This window comes from Typopeltis vanoorti, chromosome 8 (genome assembly GCF_054136105.1).
Source record: "Typopeltis vanoorti isolate ZY-2024b chromosome 8, IOZ_Tvanoo_1.0, whole genome shotgun sequence".
Classification (NCBI taxonomy): domain Eukaryota; kingdom Metazoa; phylum Arthropoda; class Arachnida; order Uropygi; family Thelyphonidae; genus Typopeltis; species Typopeltis vanoorti.
In genome coordinates this window covers 26,687,650-26,712,066 of record NC_143556.1, presented here as the reverse complement: position 1 = coordinate 26,712,066, position 24,417 = coordinate 26,687,650, and the positions used below count along the sequence as shown (strand labels likewise).

General features: G+C 35.8%; 1 protein-coding gene across 2 annotated transcripts in view; it reads left to right on the top strand.

Moving 5' to 3' along the window:
• Positions 1-24,417, top strand: part of LOC150103869 (ATP-binding cassette sub-family A member 2-like) — a 975,482-nt gene that overhangs the window by 933,693 nt on the left and 17,372 nt on the right. For both annotated transcript variants that reach the window (XM_090397162.1, XM_090397161.1), the window contains exons 46-47: positions 6,298-6,435; positions 19,617-19,766. In XM_090397162.1, coding sequence (XP_090253288.1) covers positions 6,298-6,435; positions 19,617-19,766 — 288 coding nt within the window. The remainder of the gene's footprint in view (positions 1-6,297; positions 6,436-19,616; positions 19,767-24,417) is intronic.

Below are 24,417 nucleotides of genomic sequence, written 5' to 3'. Positions count from 1 at the left end.
CTGGCCAAGCTGAGAGAACGAGTGAGGAAGAAGAGACCCAATCTGTGGGAAGAACAACGATTGGATTCTCCATCAGGACAGTGCTCCAGCCCACAGTGCACTGTCTGTAAAGCAGTATCTGGCTGATAAGATCCCAGTGTTGGATCATCCACCTTACTTGCCAGACTTAGCTCCATGCAACTTTTATCTTTTTCCAAAGTTGAAATTGACATTGAAGGGCACCCATTTTCAGTCAGTGGAAAGGAGAAAACGGCCGCACTACTGAAGCAGACTTGAAGCACTGCTTCCAACAATGGAAAATTCGCATGCAGCAGTGTATAGATAGAGGAGGGGAGTATGTTGAAGGGGATAACAATTAAGTTGTACAATTCTAATAATAAACCACATTTTTGCAACCAGTCTCGTTATTTAATAGCCACACCTTGTATGATAGTTATTTTGATCTGTGAGTGTTTGACTTTTTGCTATGAGTCTTTAAACTCCATGAAGGCTTGGAAGTAATACTAATACTTTTAAGAGAAACAGGAGTAAATTAAAATAGACATAGAACCAAGATTGACAAAATGACACTATCTTGCAAAGTGCAACCACTTCTTACAATGTCTCAACAAAAAAAAAAAAAAAAACTGTCCACTGAACATCCTGAGAGAATTGAGCAGCATTAGAAAGTAATCAAGTCAACTAGCTATTCTCTTTCTTTCTGTAAAGCAGCTGTTATCCACCATCAGAGAAACATCAGAACATAAGAAAATTCAGCTCCTACTTTGTGAGAAAACTTTGTGCATCTGTGTAAAAAACGAAATCAAGGAACAAAGGAAGCAGTACAAAGAAAAATCCAGCTTCTGAAGAATTGGTATCTTCTTTAGCGCTTTAATCCTTTCAAATTCCACTTGGTAAGAAGACTTGAACATTCCTTCTGGGTAAGGAATTCCACCTGCATTCACTAGAGGGAACATTTTGATGATATTAATTAGAACACAGCTGTCACTGATCAAGTATTCAATAATATCTCAAGAGCCAGTTAGTATAAATATATACTTGATTATTTTTGTTAATATGTTTTCTTGCAACTATGTAAGCTTAAACATCATCATCAAATTCCCGATATCTACACTCTGGGGTTGGAGGGATTGCAGGATGTTATGATAGTATCAAATAAAAGTTTATATAATCACTGACTACCTATCACCAATGTTCCTCCAAATTAATTTGTTATCTGTCAGGACTCCAATATCATCAGATCACATATTTCAGTCTTCTAAGACACCTCTGAGTCTCATTCTTAGTATCCTGGCAAAAAAAAAAAAAAAAAATGTTTTAAGTGATCATGTAAGGTGTAAGGTTAGGAGTTAAGCTTAATTGTTTTGGTAATACATAATTTTGAGCCCCACTGTAGTTCAGTTTCAATGAAGTCCTTTGATTGAAAAAAAAATGGATTTAAATCCCACCTAGGATGCAAAGAATATTTATCAGGACTTTTCAGTTGAAGGTGAGATAGCCAATCATATACAGAGATTGTAGGGTTTTCTCCTGGAAGCTGGGTTTTTTTTTTCATATGTTTAGGTATAAAACTTGTCCCCTTATCAAAAAAATATGGTTAAGAAAGCCAATCTGGGCAGTACTAATTATAATTAGTACTGATGATAGGTGATATTATTATTAATCCATAATTATATATATGAATATTCAGATTGCTGATATGGGATGTACATTTCATAGCACCTCTGTAAAGCAGCAGGTAGTGAAGCTATCCTTTAATTGGAGAGTCATGGGCTTAATTTCATCATAATATTGAGAGAAATATTTATAAAGTAATTATCAAAGAAAGAGCCATACAGCTTCATTTCGGATATTCACTACCCATATTCTATTTTGAATATGGGTAGAAACTTCCTAAGTTTCTACATATATTTGGCTTTGAGATAATTCAGCTAAACATGAATTCTAAGCATGAAGCTCGAATTGATCGAGCTCTGCCTTATGATTTTTATTTTCCTGAAAATTCTGGTTTCTTCCCCACAAAACAGACACAGGATGGAATCTGTAGTGTTTGTTGAGAGCTCCTGATAAGATGTGTTATTTTAAGTTATCATTGACAAATTTACTTGAATATTACGTAGTTTTGTTTGCTTTGCGTATCTTAGTGTGTCTGTTTGTGTGTTTTTGGTGTTTCAATTATTAATTTGATAAAATACGATAGAAGTGAGTATGGCTCCTGTAAGAAGGAAAATGGCGGCTAGTAATAATGGTTCGCCATCTTTATTCAATAACTGTAATATAAAGGAGATTATTCAGTGTACTATCTGCAAAATGTACACTTTGCGGAGTGCGGTTGGAGTATGGTTAGATGATAATAAAGGAGTGAATGTGTGTAGAAAATGTAAGGAAAATGAGGAATTAAAGTGTATTTCAGGACATGCGTGTGATATTTTTGTCAAACTTCAGAATGAAGAAAATAGTGATATGACAAGAAATGGTGAGGTTGTACCAGAGAACTGTGAGGGCATGAATGTAGAAAATGTGAATGATGGTATTAATACAGAGCAAATTAATGATTTAACAGAAAATAAAAAAGATGAGATAGATGCAATGAGTGAGATCGCGATGTTGAGCGGAGCGATACAAAGAACAAAGCGGCAGCTAGAGCATATGAACAAAAGTCTACCGAGTGTACCAGCATTAATAAAAAGTATGATAGGAAAAATAAGAATATGAGTGTGAACGTAAACAAAATGAAGGAGAGAGTGCTGTATGGAGATTCGTTAGTACGAGGTGTGTTAGTAGAGGATTTGACAAAATCGTACCAACTTGGTGTGACCATCAAGGACGTAACTGAGTCTATTAGAGAGCAAAAGGAAAGGGTGAAAGAAATGATTGTTGTGGCAGGTACGAATGATTTGAAAGGAGATAAAATAGAAATGATAGAGGACCTGAATGAATTGTTTGAGGTAGCAAAAAAAAGAGTGAGAAAGTTAGGATGATTAGTCTTTTGCTGCGGTATGACAGTGAAGTGTTTAAAAGGAGGGCCATAATTGCAAACGACTTTATGCATGGATTATGTGTGACGAGTGGCGTGGAATTTGTGGACGTGTGGAGTAAGTTCGATTGGCGAAAGGATCTATATAAGATAGATGGCTTGCATTTGAATGGATTCGGTGTAAGGAGACTTGAAAAAGTGTTGTTCAATGAAGTGGATGTGCAGAATGAGGGAAACTAAATTTATTAAGGGAGGGAGTAGATATGAAGACCTTAGGGAGGCAGTTGAGTGTATGAATGACGAGCGAATAAGGACAACAAATCAGAATGGGATAGTTAGTATAAGGTATCCAGGGAGGGATGGGGCTAATGGGGGTCTGAAATATAATACACTAATGCTAGGAGTATTAGGAATAAGAAGGAAGAATTTTTGGCCGTGATTGGCATTTCTAGACCACAGGTTATTGGCATGAGTGAAACGTAGCTCACTGTAGATGATATAGCTAGTGGGATTGAATGTGATGGGTATAGTGTGTTCAGGAATGACAGGGAGAATAAAATGGGGGAAGGAGTATTGTTGATGATAGCTGATAAGCTGCAGCCAAGGAGAATAAAAGATGAATTGCAGGATAGAGAAAAGAGCACATTTGAGGCCATTTGGTGTGAGATTGTGGCTAGCAGAACAAAATATACAATTGGGTGCTGCTACAGACCAGGTGATGGAAAAAATGGTGGAGATAGTATGCACAAACAAACAGAAGAAATGAGTGGAAGGAGGGTAATTATTATGGAAGATTTCAACTGTGGTTGCATTGATTGGAGTGAGGAGAGGACACACGGGAGGAAGGAATTGGATTTTATGCAGTTATTAAGGGATAACTATCTGCGACAGCATGTAATGGAAAATACTAGGAGTCAGAGAGTGCATAACCTAGTAATTGCATCTGAGGATTTGGCTGTAACCAATATGACCACATTGCCACCAATTGGTGAGAGTGATCATAGGGTCTTGACTTGGGAGGTGGCTAAAGGTGTGGAATTTACAATTAAGACAGGGTACATGTGGAATTATCGGGCTGGTAAGATTGACAAGCTTAGGAGTTTGATTGGTTCAGTACCATGGCATGTACAACTGCAAGGGCTAGAAGTTGATAGTGCATGGGAGGCAGTTAAGTGTTTGCATGAAGCAATGGCTAACCGTATACCTAGAGACCGAATAATAAATCAAGTAGGAGTTAAACAGATGAATAACACCATTAAGCTTGAGCTGCAAAAAAAGAAACAACTATGGAGGGAATTCAAGCAGAAAGGTGACCGGCAGGCACACGAACGGTATAAAGTGCAGGCCAGAAGGGTAACGAGTGTGGTAAGAAAAGCAAAAAAGGATTACGAAAGAACATTGGCCATGCAGGCTAAAGAGAATCCTAAACAGTTTTTTCGTTATGTTGCAAGTAAAAGAAAAAATGTATATGGCAGAATGATTTTAAAGAATGCCGATGGTAGGGAGGTAACTGAATCAGTTGATATAGTTGAGTTACTGAGTGAGCACGTTGCAAGAATATATCATCCAGGTGGTGACATTGCAGAAATGAATGAACCAGTAGATTATACGGGAATTGTGGTTAATGAAGTGTAGGTGAGTGGTCTATTGCATAACCTCGATGTCAATACATCTGTGGGATTGGATGGTATACCAGCTTGTGTCGTACATGAAGCGGCTAAAGAATTGTCAGTACCCTTGACCATTTTGTTTAAATTGAGTCTCGGGTCTGGGTTAATCCCAAGGGGGTGGAAAGAGGGGAAAATAGTTCCACTGCATGAAGGAGGTTCCAAGACTGCTGTTGTAAATTACCGACCGATTAGCATATCAGGAATCGTTGTCAAGATCTTAGAGAAATTAGTCAAGAAAAGAATACAGGATTGGATAGATGAAAATGGGATATTGTATGGGGGACAACATGGTTTTGTGAAAGGTAGATCATGCTTCAGTAACTTGCTGGACTGTATAAGGGTAATGGGTTTACAGTGATTCTACTGGACCTTGCAAATGCCTTTGACAGGATGCCACATGGAACTCTAATCAGTAAACTGGAGCAGATGGAGGGTGGATATAGGGTTGGTGAGATGGATAGGAGGATGGTTGATGGAGAGATACCAGAGAGTGGTTTATTCAGGAGTTGAGTCCAAAAGACGGCTTGTGACTAGTGGTGTGCCGCATGGCTCTGTTCTTGGACCACTACTTTTCAATTTGTTCATCAATGATATAGGAAAGGATCTGAGAGGAAGTATTCACTTGTTTGCTGATGATGTAAAGTTGGGTAGAGCAATTGTGAGTACACAGGATGTCAAAATTTTACAGGATGATTTGGATAGTTTGGAGGACTGGGCTAGGAAAAATGGATGTCAATTTAATGTGACAAAGTGTAAGGTTATGCATTTTAGGATGAAAAGAATAGCAGCAGTATATCACATTGGTGGAACCGTTCTCCAGGAGATTGATGAGGCCAGGGATTTGGGAGTGTTGATGGATAGGGAATTGAAGTTTAGTGGGCACATTGCAAAAGTGGCTAAATCAGCTCATCAAATCACTTGGCTTCTGAAAAATACTTTAACAAGCAGAGATAAACAAGTTATTGTGCCTCTATATTGAGCCTTGATGAGACCCCATCTAGACTACTGTGCCCAGATATGGGTGCCTGGGTTTCTTGTTGATGGGGAGGAGGTGGAGAGGATTCAGAGACGAGTGACCAAGATGATAGCAGGTCTTTGGAATGAACCTTATGAGAACAGGTTGAAGATTTGTGGGTTGCAATAATTGGTCAATAGTCGGAAAAGGGGTGACATATTGAAACATTCAAATTACTGACGGGTTTCTATAAGATTAATCCAGAAGATATTTTTGAGAATAGGACTGGTGGTGGGAGGACTAGGAGCCATACATGGAAGCTGGACAAGAATGTGGTTAGCAGGGGGTGTTAGAGCTAGGTTTTTTACTTGGAGAGTGGTGAATGAGTGGAATAAGCTGCAAGAGTCTGTTGTGGTTGCTATGACTGTGAATGAGTTCAAGGCAAGGTATGATAGATACTGTGTGAATGTTGAATAGTTGTTCTTGACATGATGTTAGGGTCTCCCTCGGTGAGGTTGTCGACTCCTTGGAGTTGCCCGGAATAATAATAATAATAATGGCCTTAATGACCTCTGCATAATTTATATAAGTTTTGTCATTGTTGTACTTTTGTTTTTCCCAACTGCTTAATTCTTATACACATTAAAACATCATACCAATTTAAGATTATAATTATTTGCAAATTTCTGTTCCAGGAGAAACATTTTAACATGTTACAGTATGAGCTGAAATCCAAAAACATATCTCTAGCCTATGTATTTTCAAGGTTAGAATCTGCCCTCCATGATTTACCTATTGAAGACTACTTTGTTTGCCAAAACACTCTAGATAATGTGAGTATAATATAAAGAATTCTCATATTTATAAAAAATGAATTTTAATCTGATATGAATCTTAGTTTTGCATTAAAAGTTTTCTAAAGGTGCTATTTTTGGACATTCAGGATTTTGATGAAAGAGAAAAATCTTTATTACTTCATTGAATTTTGCTCAAATAATTTTTTTTCTCTCATATAGGAATAAAAAAAGTAAAGGCAATTTATGTGCAAGAATAATACATGCTAGAATAGCCTCTCAAAACCTATCATCGTCATCATCATCATCAAATTCCATTTACCCTCAACGGGGTATACAGGATATGATAGTACTACATAAAAAATTTGCATCATTACTAACTTCCTACCTACAATTTTCCGCTAAATCAATTTGTTACCTGTCAACATTGTCAGATCTTATATTTCTATCTTCGAAGGCACTTTTTGCCATATCAATCCACCTATATCTTGGTCTTCCTCTGGGTCTTTTTTCCTGCCAACTTGGCAGAGAACACTTATTTGGCTAATCTTTCCTCTTCCATTTTGTTTAAATGACCATATCACCTGAGATTAGCTCTGCAAACAGTGTCCAGTTCTTTCCTAATATTCTCATTTTTAATATGATATTGCCATTGATGCCATCTGTTCATGCCCCTAATCTTTCTCAGGACTCCATATATCTGCAGCCTCTGGTCTTTGGTCAAGTGTTTTAGTTTTGACCCAGCTCTCAGATCCATAAGTTAAAACTGGTTTGAACACTGTCTTGTATACAGCTAATTTAGTGTTTTGACTAATTTCTCTCTTATTCCATATAAATTTATTAAGTTGACTTCCTACCATACCAGCTTTGTTGATTCTGTTGTCTATTTCCATATTTAATTTACCATCTTCACTAAAAATCGTGCCTAAGTAGCTGAAATGTTTTACTTGTTCCATGGGTTCTCCGTTCACAACGCAGTTGACATTTTCAACGATTCTGCCTAATTTCATTATCTTTGTCTTTTTATTGCTGATCTTCATACCATATCTATTACAACAGTTATTCAACTTAGTCAGGTAATCTTGCAGACTTGTAGCAGATTTATTTAGAAGTATAACATAATCCGCATAAAGCAATAAGCTGACATTAACATCTCCAATTTTCATATCAGGTTTAATACCACTTTCCTTCATAATGTAATCCATATAGATAATGAATAACAGAGGTGATAATGTACATCCTTGTCTGACACCAGATTTAACATTAAACCATCTTCCTGTACTTCAATTCTAACTGCAGACTTACAACTCAAATAAAGACAAAGTATTGCTTGCTATAATGATCCACTCACACCATACAACTGTAGCGATTTGAACAGCTTCTCTCTTTGCACCTTGTCATATGCTTTTTCCAGATCAACAAAACTTAAATAGAGATTTTTGTTATATTCCCGTGACTTCTCAACTATTTGTCGTAAAGTGAATATCTGATCCTGACAGCCTCTATTTGGCCTGAATACAGCTTGTTCCTCACCAAGCAGCTTCTCTTCCACAATCCTTCTGAACCATTTCTCAAGTATACTTGCATAGATCTTTATACTTGCATAGAGTGTTCCTGGCTATGCAAGTATACTTACATAGCCAGGAACACTCAGTAGGGAAATACCTCTGTAATTCTCACAATTAGTTTAATTTCCTTAAGTATAAAGAGCTAATAAGCTTCATTTCGGCAATGAAAACATTACTTAAATTAAGGGGATATTAATTCCCACATAGTTTTAAAACCGAATAAGAAACTCAAAGATCGGAATCAGAGAGTTTCTTGCCGAATATAGTAAACTATAAAGTATCGGCGGACACTAGCGTTAGCCAATGCAAGTGATCCTAGTACATAGTACAATATTGGGCAGCTCGTTGCAAAGGTGGAGGAAGAAGTTCAGATCGCTATTCTTAGGTATTTTCCATAATGTAAAAACACATTTCCTAGGAAATGTATGCTGTTATTACATTATGGAGGGAGGTCACTACCCAGACCGGTTTCAGCCTTTTTTGAGGCTTCATCAGTGAGTAGCTAGACCAATTAATACCAAAGTGTATAGGGAAAAGAACTTATGTACTTTGCGAACGAGTTTTCCAAACAGGTGCAACCATTAAGTTACTTAAGTATAAAGAGCTAATAAGCTTCATTTCGGCAATGAAAACATTACTTCGGCAAGAAACTCTCTGATTCCGATCTTTGAGTTTCTTATTCGGTTTTAAAACTATGTGGGAATTAATATCCCCTTAATTTAAGTAATGTTTTTGCCGAAATGAAGCTTATTAGCTCTTTATACTTAAGTAACTTAATGGTTGCACCTGTTTGGAAAACTCGTTCGCAAAGTACATAAGTTCTTTTCGCTATACACTTTGGTATTAATTGGTCTAGCTACTCACTGATGAAGCCTCAAAAAAGGCTGAAACCGGTCTGGGTAGTGACCTCCCTCCATAATGTAATAACAGCATACATTTCCTAGGAAATGTGTTTTTACATTATGGAAAATACCTAAGAATAGCGATCTGAACTTCTTCCTCCACCTTTGCAACGAGCTGTCCAATATTGTACTATGTACTAGGATCACTTGCATTGGCTAACGCTAGTGTCCGCCGATACTTTATAGTTTACTATATTCGGCAAGAAACTCTCTGATTCCGATCTTTGAGTTTCTTATTCGGTTTTAAAACTATGTGGGGATTAATATCCCCTTAATTTAAGTAAAGTTTAATTTCCCTTTTTATATATGGGTACTATTAGAGCTCTAATCCAATCATTGGGAATTCGTCCCTCTGTCCAGGCTAACTGAACTATGCAGTGCAGCCACTGTAAAACTTTTATACCTCCATACTTGAACATTTCTGGTCTAATATCATATATTCCAGTTGCCTTTCCACATTTCACACTTTTGGTGGCTTGTTCTACTTCAAGTACAGATATGTATTCCTTATTCCATGCCTGGTCAGTGTTTTCTATCACTGTTCTGTCATCACTGCTTGTTTCATTTAGCAATTTTCCAAAGTAATTACTCATTACTTCAAAGGGTATCTTTTTCTCCCATTTTCATGTCACCTTTATCATCTTTATCTTCTTCAACAACCTCCAGAATATCTTACCACCTTCTTGATATTTATTTTCTATGTTCTTGCCCAAGTCCTCCCATGACTTTTGTTTAGCTAGTTTTACACAGTGTTTCGCTTTCGTACATTTTCTCTGTATTCTCTAAGAGCAAAAGCTGACTTATTTGCCAGGAACATTTGATATGCTTTCTTCTTTTCCTTCACTGCCTCTATAACTTTCTGTGTCCACCATGGAGTTCTGATTTTTCTTTTCCTGCAGACAACCTCACCACATACCTTTCTAGCTCAATCAATCAGGGTATTCTTCAAGGCTTGCCACTGAATCTCTAAGGTTTGGTTGCTGTTCTCAAACTCTTTCAGTTTTTCTTCAATAACCTTTGTGTATTTTAGTCTACAGTTCACATCTGAGAGCTGCTCAACTTTTATTAAAACTTTCTTACATGTTCTTCTTTTCAATATGAAAATCAATTTTATCCTGCTGAAGACCAAATGGTGATTACTTCCGATTTCAAATCCTCTGAACACTGTAGTGTCTACACCAGAGAGAAAACATTACTATCAACAATAATATAGTCAATGAGACTTTTCTTATTCCTTTTCTCTTCTCTCCATGTGAATTTGTGCACTTTTTTGTGTTTGAACATGGTGTTAGTAATAACCAGTCCATGTCCTGAGCAGAAATCCAACAGGTAATTGCCATTATTATTAGCTTTGCTCTTTTCTTCAAATTTTCCCCAAATATTTTTATATGTCTGACAATCATTTCCTACTCTGCTATTTAGATCCCCAACAAGGACCAACTTTTCCTTTTTCATTGTGTCAGTTGCTTACTCTAAAGCATTAAAAAATTCCTCCACTTCTACCTTTGTAGAACCTTCTGTGGGACCATAGGCACAAATAAGTCTCATTGTCCAGTTCCCCATTCTCATATTTGCCCACATCACTCTACTTGAGACTGCCTGCCATTCAAGAAGATTAGCCTCGTATTTAGTGTTGAATACTATGGCTACTCCTTCTTTTCCTTGATTGTCATTGCCTGAATATAACATTTTATATTTATTGCTCAGAAAGATCTCACTAGTTTTGGTCTTTTTTGGTCAGTTACCCCTATTATGTCAATCTGGTTCTTATCTAATTCCTCAGCTAGCTCCATTTCTTTGCCATTTAGGCATCTTATGTTGATAGTACCACTCTTTAACTCTGGTGATGTTGAGTTGGGGTGTGTTTTCAGATTTGTTCCAGTAGCTGACTTTTCGCTGTTTGCACTGGTTCCCTGGCAAAAACAATGGGGGCCTTGTTTAACCGGACGATGCCCAAGCCGGCACGAAATTCTGTCATGTTGTACCATCATTTAATATTGTAATTTAAGCCAATAAGAATACAATTTGGTCGTCTAAGTCCTAATTGCCAGCCCATCCTTGTTCGTTCAGTATTCAGGTAGATACCTAACAGGATGCACTACGAGAAGGTGAGGATTGGACATTAGGTCAGAAGGCTTGGTTGGTTCTCCACATTCCTTTAAAGGCTAAGTGGAGATCTCCTCTCAGTTATATAGCTTTGACCCTTAAGCATCCTTATAGATCTTTAAATCTATAATATTATTATTTGAAACAATAAAAACAGCTTGGCTGTGAGCCTAAATCCCTCAAACAGTTGGCAAACAATTTTAACCAGCACTCTGAAAAAAATACCAGAAACAATTCTCTCCCACCCAATGCAGTATTCTCCACTAAGATCATGCACAATCCATATAATTGCAGTTCCCATTGGTAAAAAAAAAAGAATTATCACTTTCAGTTTATCAAATTATCCCCATCAAAGGACCAGGTATAGACAGAATCAGACCCAAAGACAGGTATAGCCTATACCTGTTATTCTAATTCTGTTAAATAAAATCTTCAAAATGAGATACATACCTGATGCACTAAAGACTGCATTAATCACTTCAAATAATAAACATGGAAAAAGAAACATAAGTAACTACAGACCCATTGCTACATTATCAGTAATCAGCCAAATTATGGAGCACATTTTGTATCACAAACTCTCCACATATGTAAAAAAAAAATAAAACTATATAAAAAATTGCATTATAGAATACTAAGGATACTTTGTTTGCTTACACTTGGATAAAGGATTAAACCAAGAATATAATTTCTTGGCATCTTTAATTTATAATATAACCAAATGAAAAATTTTCAACATCTATCACTGATTTTGAGTAATTTAATTATAAGGTGATGCACCTTTCACTATGTGTAGATGGGAAAGATATGATTTCTACATTACTTCAACCTCAAATGTACAACAAATTGCACATTACATAGCAAGCAAACTGTATCGATTAAGAAATATTTCCCACATACATAAAAATACTAATCTATAATCATTATGTGTAAACATCTTAAGATAGGCAATTACAATATACGAATTCCACACGAACTAGAAACTAAACAGATTGCAATATAAAATGGTGAAACTGATCTCAGAACAAAGAGAAGATTCCACACTCATATGGCAAAACACAAAATATTTAAGGTAAAACATTTATTCCACTACACAGCATGCTAAAACACTATTTCAATCCTGACTCCAGGATCACCAGAACAGATATCAGATACCAAGGCTGCAGTTCATCTGCCTCAAGTCTCACATCACTCTCCGTTGCATTGGCACCTGGATGACACACCTTTGTAAATAATCACTTAGTATCTCAACTGTTTCTTCTGCATCTGCCACTTTTCTTCAGTCAGCACTGATTAAATCGTTTTTTAGTAATTATTCTTACTTGCTACATAGCAAAAGAGCTCTTTAGGATTTCTTTTGGCCAGTTAGCTAATTTTCTCTTATAATCTGATATAGTCCTGATATATGTACTAGTTTTTTTACCCTTCTTGTCTACATAGTACACTACTCAATTACATGATGATCGCCTTTTTCTTTATATTCCTTCTGCAGTGTTTTCTATTTTTGCAACTCCTGCTTTATGAAGCTACTCTTTATTTTTAACTCTCCTTTTATTTATCCTCCTGACCCTGGTATGTAGTCAGATTCTGTTTCCTTCAAACTATCACTGACCATTTCCCATGCACTATCAACATTCTTCCTGTGTGATTTTTTTATGCCATGATACAGCTCCAAGTTGCTTCCTAAGTTTGTCTGGTATGAATGCTCATGTTGATGTTTAGTAGAGAAAACACATGCCTAAAGATATTAATTAACTACATTTATTTACCTAATTAGATTATTAACTAAATGTTTCCCCTTGGTCACCAAGGCATCTTCATGAATACAGAGAAATATACTAAATCCAATTATACTAAATCATGTCTAGGAAGGCAAACACAGTTTGTGTTTGCCTTCCTAGACAACTTACATATTCTTCTTCTAGATGGATATTAGCTATTCTTCCAGTTTGTCCAAAGTATGTAAGTTTGCAGGAGCAAGGGATACTGTAGACACCATGATGATCTGGATGGTGAAGAGGATCCTTGGGTAATTGGATAAAGATGGCTGATTTTATATGGCCTGAAGAAAGTCTGTATGTTATACCTTTTAAGAATGCATGCAACTTTTTCTTTGTGTTGTGGAATTTTTTTTTGGGTGGGGGAGGTGTTGAAGGCTGGAGAGCTCTGTTGATATTGTCAAGGGGAAAAGCTATTGGCAAAAAAAAGTGCCCAAGTGTGATTTTTTTTTTTAATTGGAGAGGCTAGAACGGTCTGAGCAAATGGTTGTAGTTTTATTTGCTAAGGTTTTGATCATGCTGTACTAATGAGAGTAGAAGTGGTGTGATAGATAACAGATATAACTTCCAGTGTGAGTAGGTTTTCTGTAAACCAAAAAGATCCATTGGGTAGCCACTGGAGTGCCAAGAAAGGGCAGACAGTTATTGTTTCATCCTTTTCAATGGTGAAACGGATCCTGGACTATTGGTTATTGAGGTGTGCTAAAAATGTTTCTAACATATCCCCACCATATGGCTAAATGGAGAACACATCATCAATGTAGTTTAGCCATATGAGTTTGAGAGAGGTAGTGATTATGACCCTACTTTCAAAGTATTCTATAAATACTAAAGATTGCCTTAAAAGAGGTGAAGCCTAGCTATGTCTTCAATCTGCATAGAGGTTTTTCCACACCAAGTAAAATAGCCACGGTGCATGTTAAAAAGGCATAAGGCTGATATATTGGTGGAACAAATGAGTTCTGAGATTTCTTTTCAGGGTACATTAGTGAATAGGGAGGCTATATCAGTATCTGTTGTCTACAGTATCCCTTGCTCCTGTAAACTTACATACTTTGCACAAACTGGAAGAACAACTAATATTTGTGTAGAAGAACAGAGAAACCATGTCCATCTAAACTACACCCGTTCCAGGGTAGCATACCATCCAATAGATACAGATCACTGGATCCTGTGGTGAAAATCTCCCTCTTATACAGAAGCAGATATAAATCAGAGAGTTGGTGAGTGGAATGCATTGCCTGAGAGCATGGTGGATGTAGACACATTGAATGAGTATAAAGCACAATTTTTATGAACTTTGTGTGTGTACCTCCAACAATGAGTTTTTTGACTTCGTGGAGATCTGGCATTAATAATAATAATTGTAACCCTTCTTTTCAATTTATTTCTATCATACTCTAGCAGCAGACTTACCAGCTCAACTCGCTTCTTTTCTTTTCTTCCTACAACTCTTCCATATTTTATTTTATCATATTTCTCACCTTTCAGATTATTAGGGCCCGCCAAAACACCCAATTCGTTTTGTTCCCTTCTCTGCATGCTAACAAGCTTCACTCGTATCCTTGATCTTTGACAAAAGCATGTTTCCCTGAAAAACATGCTTTTGCCATATTCTCATCAAGCACACCTCTTACCACAGAATCTCCATACAGTACTATCTCCTTAATCCCAGTTTCTTGCTCTTTCATACACTTCCCACTCTTTTCTTTTCATTCTCTTCTTTGCTGCATCAGTCACATGTCAATTGCTTTTCAAATCGCTTAAGCTCATATTTTGACCTGTGAAGCACTCCACATAATGAGGTAAGCAGTGGCGTAGCTAGGGGGGGGGTGCGAAGGGTGCATTTTGAATCTCTTTGAACTTTTGCAGTTAATTCTAAAATACAGTCTCGAGAACTCAGTTCCAAATATTGTTATACTACTGCACCTTTTCCTTGTAATTGCTAGTTGTGAGAGTTTTTCTAAATAAAATTTGATTAAGAATTACCTACATTACTATGAAATAAACTTCGCCAATGTCATAGACGATTTTGCTAACAGAAAAGCAAAGAAAAAAAAAACATTTTGGAATGTTGAAATTAAAGTTTTACTTCAAAAATAAACATAGTGTTTTAATTTATTTCCCTATAAGTCATTTTGACTTTTTGTAGTATTTTTGGTATGTCTTGAGAAGGGTGGCAAATTCAGGGACCCCCCCTTGCGGCAACAGCTTTAGCTATGTCACTGGAGGTAAGTGCACCATTTCTCTCCTCATTGCCTTCTCAACATTCACATTACCTTTAACCACTGCTTTCATACTCTCATTCATATTTTGTCCACTAATCATTAACATTCATTACTTTGTTTCCCTGCTTTCAATATGCCTCACATTTCTGGCACTAACTCACTCACACACAAAACATTTCCAACACACACCATCTCTCTCTCTACTCGTGCTTTCACATTGTAAATGAGCCATTTACTCTTGGTATTGAACCTGTTAAATTTTTTGAAATAAGGACGCCTTCGCTGTCATTGTGGTTGTTCACATCAGTACATGTAAAACACTGTTCGTGCAATATACACATAACAGTCATGAAATAGTCACTAAAACAAAATCACTTATCTGTATATCAGCATGCTTCTTGAAACGCTCCATGAAACTGCATCTTGCAGTATCTCCTTAAATAAATATGATTCATATTAATTAATCAGACTGGCTGATTAATCTTCAGATGAAAAATATCCTTATAAAGGTTTTTCACATCCTATACAGGTTCTGAAAAAATATGTGAGATAGTAGGTGGCACACTGGTTATCATCTAACAGTATATAGTTAGTTTATATTTACATTTGTTTTACAAAGTAAATTACTGCACTGAAAGTTTTCTGCAAAGGTATAAAACTGTTACACTTTAGTTGAATTAATGGATGTTATACCCGATTACTCTACATCCTCATCAAGTAGTGTCAGAAGTTCAGAAGAGCACCAATAGTATTAAGAATAAGCAAAACTGCATTCAAAACTTAAATATCACTGCAAACATAATTATTATTATTGTTATTTAACATCTGACCTCCATGGAGTCAAAGGACTCATTGCAGGAGGTCCATACTCTCTCATACAAAAAGATTGATGATCTTTTTTGTATGAGAGAGTATGGCCAGCTTCTGGAGATGGCCGCTTGTCTCCCTCTTCTTCTCTTCCATCCTCAAAATGGGTTGAGTCCCTCATGAATAAGAACCATTCTCTGTCCAAAGCAAGCTTTTCAGATGCCAACAGCTTTGAAAGTCTAATGCAATTCTAAAGGCGTTATGCCATATTTATCTTGATCTTCCCTTGGGTCTTGTACTCTCCATTGTGCCGTCAAATCTGGTTCCATTTTCACAATGTGACCCAACCAACAGAGTTGATTCTTTTTAACTGTTGGAAGTTTTCTGCTTGGTTATACTATAAATTAAAGATACCAAGAAATTATATACTTGGTTTAATCTGGTTTAACTTATTTGCTCACACTTGTATAAAGGATTAAACCAAGTATATAATTTCTTGGTATCTTTTTAACTGTGTTAAGAATTGTTGAGTTAGGGATGTTCAAATCTTTCACTTTTCAATGCACACTTTTACTTTTCAATTTCAATGCACACTTTCATATTCAAATCTTTCACTTTTCAATGCACAAGTACATTGGAAATGCACTTGTGCATTGGTCTTATGTTCTGTCCAATTAGTTCTGTTTATTTTCCTGAAGCATTTCATTTCAAAAGCTAACAGTTTCCTCTCTGCTTCTCTTTTTAAGATCCAAGTTTCTATAATGTTCGATGATGATGAATTAAGATCCTCTGCTAAGTCTTCAACACTTTTGCACTAAATCTTCAACAGTTGCATTGCCATTTCTTGCAATAGCGGTTCCAGCATATCATTATCAAGAGAAACAGTGTGCCCAGAGCAAGGGGAGTCTTTCAAGCTAAAGTATCCTTGTCAAAATTTTTAGCACCATTGCTGGAACTTTTGTGATTTCAAAATATTATCACCATACACTTCTTGTACATTTTTACAGTGTTAGCAGCATTGTTACCTTTTTTAAACTCATGAAGCATGATGTGTCTAATGTAGTTTTCAGTGACCTCCATAGTAATAAATGGTTATTTAAACAATAACTTATGTATGATGTTCTTGCAAGGTGGAATTCCTTAGAATGAGGCTGCCTCAGCTTAGCAGTACTTATAATGCTTTAAAAATTCATGTTCAGACAAGCTGAGACACATTTGAACAAGTACAGTATAAATAAAACGACATTACCTTTGGGATCACTAGTGGCCCTAATACCGAACCCTGAAGTACTCCATTAGTCACCATTTTTGCTCTCCACTGCAACTCATCATTGTCATACCTGGGCAATACACAAACTAGACTTCCTACCACAGTGTTGTCTTTCACTCTCCTCATTGATCTCCTGATATCCATCCTCACATTCTCCCTATGCCCAACTAAATCATTCATTCCAAACACAACCACTACTCTCTCACATGCTTACTTATATCCAGTGCAACACCTCTCATCCATCACACCTTTTATAATATAATCTCCATATAGTACTAGTCTTGAGTCATTTGCTACTATGTTTTGTCCACTATCTTTCATTTTATTTTTTTGCACCCTCTGTTCCTATCTACTATATGTCTAATTTCAGTTTGCATATGTCTTACCTCATTTCTCATCTTAATAATTTCATTCTTTTATTCCTGCATTCTACTATCACTCCACCAGTCAAGTTTTCTTCTTTTCTCTTGCACTGTCAGTTTGGCTGACTTTTGCTTCTACATTTATACTGACTTTTCCTTTTTCAGTTGGTTCCATATTTGCTATCACAATTCTTTGCACTCATTCTCATGCTCACTTTTCTGGCTTCTTGTTCTCAGTCTTGCACCCATCATTGCCTTTCATTTACTGTTCTTCACCTTCCTGTCACAACTTTCATTCAAATGTATAAGTAACAGATAAAAGTAAAAACAATTCTCAACTATACTAAACTCCTTGTTATGAAAGACATGGTTTGTTATAATAAAACATTTGCTATAGTGAATTTTTTTGCTTTAGCTTCATTGCTTATGTTAAATGTATGTGCTGTGATTGTGTTTGCTGTAATTAGAATGGACTGTGTGTGCTTATTATTAAAAAAATTTTTAATTACCAAAAAAATCTGCTGAAACATTTTGTGATGCTCTTTTAGCCAGCGGCATATTTAGGTATAGGCCCGGGCCTAGAGCGGCAAATTTTGAGGGGCAATGGAAATTTCCGGACTCTCATTTTTGTAATTATATTTATATTGTGAATTTATGATATAAATAGGTTATGCATGTAAATCAACATGTTCATTAAATATGGGGGGACAGCACTTTCTGTGGGCCTAGGGGTGGGAAATACCTAAATACGCCACTGCTTTTAGCCCTTCCTAACTGACTGACTTTGAAATAGTCAGACAGCTAGCCTCCACCTTTAGTCATCATTGAAAACAGATTCCATGGCTATCATGGATTTCATAGGCAATAGAGGAAAGAGTACAATAGACAACTACCACCATCTCACAGTCCTAAACCTTAGCAGATATATGTCATTTTTGAGTAATGGGGCTAAAAACCAACATCAGTATTTTTTGTCTGTAAATTGTGCATGTTCTGAAGGTCAATTTGTCTGTATTCTGAATGAAAAACCCTGCTACCTCCACATGAGATCAGCTAACTCACCTTCAATTGAAAAAGTTCATATAAGGATTCCCCTCATCATGACAAGATCGAACCTAGGTCTGTTCCGATCGAAGGGTGCAATGTTCCTCTTCTGTTCTTCCAATTTTGCTACAAAGGCATTTTAGGCAACTAATTAAGAATGCTGCTAGTTAGTAATTGACTATAACGTTGATCATAATGGGAAAAACAAAGGATCCTTTGGAGCTCAATAAAGGGTTTATTGCGGGTGCCTGTCTGGCTGAAACGACGATTTTGAAAAATACAGTTAGGAACAAGATTGGCATCATCTGAGAAGACTTTATGAACAAACAGAACTTCCTGTGTGCAGCAACTGACCAAGCATTTAATGAAGGCTGTTCCTAACTCATATCTCACCCAAGTATGCAAGGAATTGAAGAGGATCAGTATTGGCAGCTGCTAAAGGAGGTCCAAAATGGCATTAAATAAAAGTTTCTAATTCAGTGGCCATCATGTGTATATGCACTATACTTGGTTTTGATGAACTATGAGGAAATGCAGTCTGGTGTACATTAGCTCATGTGAACAAAGTATAATAGTATTGTTAAAAAATGTCAAGTTCTATATAGCATCTCACTCTGAATGTAGTTGTATGATATATTTGGTCAGAAAATTGTATTACTGGCATCAGAGTAATCAGTTTTCTATTTTTCTGAGGTTGAAATAAATGATAAAACTGCAGATAATTATTATTATGGGCAACTCCAAGGAGTCCCTTAGACTCATCGAGGGAGGCCCTAAACATATCCAGAACAACTATTCAGCATTTGCAGAATAGTTGTTCTGCTATTATAGTCATGGCACCCACAACAGACTCAGGCAACCTATTGTACTCATTCACCACTCTCCAAGTAAAAAACCTAGTTTTAACACCCTTATTAACTACACGCTTGCTCAGTTTCCATGGACAGCCCCTAGTCCTCCCACCATACACCTCTTCTTAAATATTCCTCTGAATTAATCTTGTAAAAATTCCTCAATAATAGACATCAAAATTTTTGTATGTTATGACTGAGTTTGAAAATATTGGATATTAGGAGTGCAGGTGTACTGTATTAGCATTGTTTTCTTTGTAAATAGAAACATTAATTTGTTGTTTTCTTGCTTCTTGCACATCAGGTGTTCATTAATTTTGCAAAACAGCAATCAGATGGAGCACTGGACTGTGCTGCAAGTGTTCTACCAGAAAAATCATCTACTGCTTCAGAGGAATTACTGGAAGATAACAATGATGATGATGATGTAGCCTCACAGATCAACCGTTCTCAGGTAAAAAAAAAAAAAAAAAAAATCATCATAGAAAGCTACTGGAATTTATAGTGTAGATCAGTGGTTCCCAAACTTATTTAGCTTACCACGCCCTTTTCCAAAAAAAAAAACATTATTCAGCACCCCCCCCCCCCTCCCCAGAAACTACTTTCTAAGACCTGACCAGCTCTACTTGATACATATAAAAGAAAATCATATGAAAATTGGATCAACAATTCTTGAGTTTTAAGAAAACAAACAGATAGATACAGAAACAAATTTGCATTTTATTATGCATCTAGTAGAGATTTTTGAAGTTTGAAAATAAACCACCTTGGAACTGAAATTTTAAAACTATTTATTGAAATCAACAAAAGGAACATAAATTGCACGTAAACATAGGACAAGTTGGCGCTCAAAATTTAATAACACTATTAATTATTGTGATTATTATTATTATTCGACACCTCCAGAGAGTCCAAGAGCTCATCGAGTGAGGGCACCCGTTCCACAACTCCCGTCTCCACCATTCAGTCACCACTGACCGCAACTACACCAATGCCATCCACCACAGGTATTTCCACAGACAATCACAAACATCCATGCCTGCGGCAGGATTCAAACTTGTAGCCTTTTGGCTGGAGAGCAGATACGCTATTCACTCAGCTAACCAGGCTGGCCTGGTTAGCTGAATGGATAGCGTATTCTTCTTAAAATTAAGAAAACAAACATAAATTGTACATATGTGAAAATTGCACATAAAATAGTAAATAATGATCAGTAATATTAAAAACAATCCTAATGAGAAGAATGAGCCTGGTGTGCTGCTACCAGTTTATTGATATTTGTCAGCTGCATTCTTAAATCACCACAATCAGCTATTTGCAGTCAGTTTCTTTTTTTTTAGTTAAAAGATTTGTGACCACACTGATCCCATATTCCACCAAATATCATGATGGAAATGCAATTAAAAACGTTTTTAATACAGTCCGTAGACCAGGATAAAGTATGGGCATCTGCTTTTGCAATCAGAACTGTTGGTACCTGTTTTTGAATTTTAATTTCAATTCCTCATTTGCTCTTACTTATATCATTTCCTTTTGTAATTGTAAAGATTCTTTCGTGTTTGTACTTGAAAATGGGTCCAAAACCCAATTGGGTATTTTCATTTCAAGAATATTTTTAATTGTTGGTTGAAATCACAATTGGAGAGCCTCCGAGTGCAATATAGCTGATCTTGTTTTCGTCACCTTTTTCTATTGATAGATTTGGAAACTGACTGAATTCTCCTCATCCTGTGTTTCATTTGTACAGGACAAGTTTTGACACAAATGCAGAAATAACAGTTTTTTTTTTTTTTTTTATTAAATTAAATCTATGTTTTCTAAAAACTGTAGCACTGAATCAAAGAGTTTTTAAAATTGATTCAAACAGGCACCCTTTGATAGCCAATGACTTCTGTATGGAGCAGCAAGCAATTGAATTCTTCATTGTTTTCAATGCATAGTTGTCCAAACAATCTATCATTCAATGAAGGACTTGATTTTGTTGACTGCTGTAATTACATAATGTAATAACCTGTATAGGTGATCACTCAGGTATTTGGCAACTAAATGTTGACAATGAATCACACAGTGTACAGTGAATACATTTGCCAACCGCCTCTTTGAAATATGCAATATGCCTCTTTGAAATAAAACCATGATACCACCCTACCATCGCTGGAACACCATCAGTAGCAACTGACAAGATATTATTCAGAAGGATTTCTTTTTCTTTAAAAGACTCGTCCAATGCATGAAATCTTGATTCTCCTTTAATGTCAGTTAGCAAATTTTTAGCAAATAATAATTCTTGAAAATTTTTTTCTTCTTTTATGTATCATACATACATATACTAAAAGTAAAGCTCATTTCCTAGTAAAGTAGACTCATCAAGTTGTATAGAGAGCTGGGTTGTTTTTAAATACTCACATAATGAGTCTTCAACATTCGGCCATTTCATCAATTCTTCATTGCACTCTATTATTGCTCAAAGGAATTTTCTCGATAATATCAGAGGCTGGCTTGTGCAGTGCAGTGCGTATGACCCACTAACAGCTGTTAGGATTAGTTCTTCACCAACATTATGCAGTTTTCCGAATTTAGCAATCAGTAAGGAAATGTTGTAAGAGACACACAACCCATCATCATCATCTAGTTTGGATACTGCTAAAAACATGCCTTTCAATGTTGGTTGTTTCAAAAAAATTTTCTTTAAGTGCTTGAAAATATGATAAATCCTTATCATTTTTATCAGCCTGAACTTTTGTCAAATGTTCTTCTAGTCTTTGAAGGCTTCGTAGATTAATTTTTAAAAAATTTTGGCAAATCAAGCACATTGGTAATGTTTTGTTTGTAGGTGACTGAATAAAGCCGTATTTCAAATATTTGATATTATATTGTCTACATTTCTTCTTGGGTTCAGCCATGATATTATCTGTAAAACAAAGTTAAATTTACAAAATTGCTAGAATGCAATTTCTCACATACCTAAACCAAGTTATTTTTACAAGAAAAGGTATAAAAATACTCATATGAAACCTGCTGTTTTATTGGAACAACAATAATTTGTTTTGTGTATAATCCGTTTAAGGTACCGACTAGGTATCGAATATGTACTAAAATTTTTATGCACTACATCAAATTGCTAACTGCTTGTGACACTATTCAGAAACAATCTAAAACTGATTTCATACATCTCACATATTTATAGTATTATACAGTGAACAAGTCATAACTTGCACATGTTCCTGCCGATACATACTGGACTTGTAAAATTCCAATCACTTGAAAGTGCACACCCACCAACACTTGCTTATTAAGACGTCATCAGACTTCAATGCCAATTGGTTGTAACTTGCATTTTGTATGTTTCCTTTGAAAATAAAGCAACCATTATGACATTTATTTATGTTATACAACAGTTATATCATCAAAATTTTTATGATAAATTTTTTTCAGCACCTAATTTTTGTCCTCTATGTTTTCACCACCCCTTTTGCTCATGAGGCTACTACTATCCCCCTGGATTGTTCCTATATCCCCAAGTGAGTGATACCACCCACTTTGGGAACCAATGGTCTAGATCATAGGTTCCCAAAGTGGGCAGTACTGCCCCCCCCAGTGGGCATTGAAGCCTTTTAGGGGGGGCTATAGTGGGATCAGAAGCATTTGGGGGCGTTCAGGCGGTCTAGGGGTTGGTGGCTCTTTATAGAAGAAATTAATAATATATATTTAAAAATTAATTATTTTCGTGATTTTGCAATTAGATAATTATTTAAAATTTAAATATTGCATTTTAATTCATCTTATGCCTGTCTTACACAATCAATTTTTTTTATCAATTTTCTATTTCAATTATTTAATCATTTGAAAATTTACCATGTCAGATAGAAATAGATGTCAGTTTTCTATGTCAATGAGAAAATAGAGCATGTATATATGATTATGTTTACGTGTATAATAGATTATGTTTACGGTAGCAAATATATTCGTTATATTTCATTTCAAAATATATATAAAATATATAAAACCACTTTTCTAATTGATTTGCAAAAATAAACTCAATTTTATATTAAATTATATAAAATTTAGTTTATTTTTGTACGTTTATTTATATTACGAGTAAAAATAATAATGGCAAGAAAGAAATAAAATCGTAAATTTTAGTTAGCCTAGTTAGTACTAACTTATATTGCTAACTAGAGGGAAAAAACAAAGCAAATATTATTCGAAACTTATTATACTGTTTTCTGTATTATGTTTTGTAGGTTTGTTGTTTATATCTTGTGTAATTATTTTATTTATTAATTATTATTTATAATTATTCAGAGACAATGTTGTGGTCGGACGAACAAAATGTGCTTGCGTGCAAAATAAAAAACTGAACGTGTCATACAGGATATTTTAACTTCTATTTTTTATATACTTAAAAAACTATTCATTTTTTGCTATTGTAAAAATTGATCATGCCATACAGGCTTTAGTCTATCCACACAACAGACGAGTCTTAACTAACTGTTCAAGATGAAGCACATATTGGCCACTACTTTTTAAAAATTTAATGGCATAAGCAGTAATGTATCAGTAGCTGCTGTTTACCTCAAAAATATCAAACGGCACGAACGCGGAAAACTGTTATAATGGGGGGCATTACAAAATTTATGCCTTGCAAAGTGGGCGGTGTCCCAAAAAAGTTTGGGAACCTATGGTCTAGATGAAAATTATTTATTTATCCAATTGCTCAACCTTGTCATGACTAGTTCTTTCATAACCTTAATTGCTACTTCAGGTATACAAATTGATTTAATTGTTTTTAGTTATAAAAACCAAAACATTCAGATATTCAATAATGTGGAAACAATCAACCAATAGTTCATAGAGTGGAGTTCAACAATGAGTTCACTCCTTGAACTCATTGACCGTTCTCACTCTCACCACTCCATCAGGCAATGCATTCCGTGGTTCAACCACCCTCCATGCAAAGAAACCACTTCTCACCCTCTTGCTCACAGTTTCCTTTCGTAACTTCCAGGGATGGCCTCTTGTCATCACTCCTTCCCGCTATTCAACAAAGCGAAAGAACTCCCCAGTATCAACCCTGTAACCATCTCTCAACAGTTTAAAAGTCT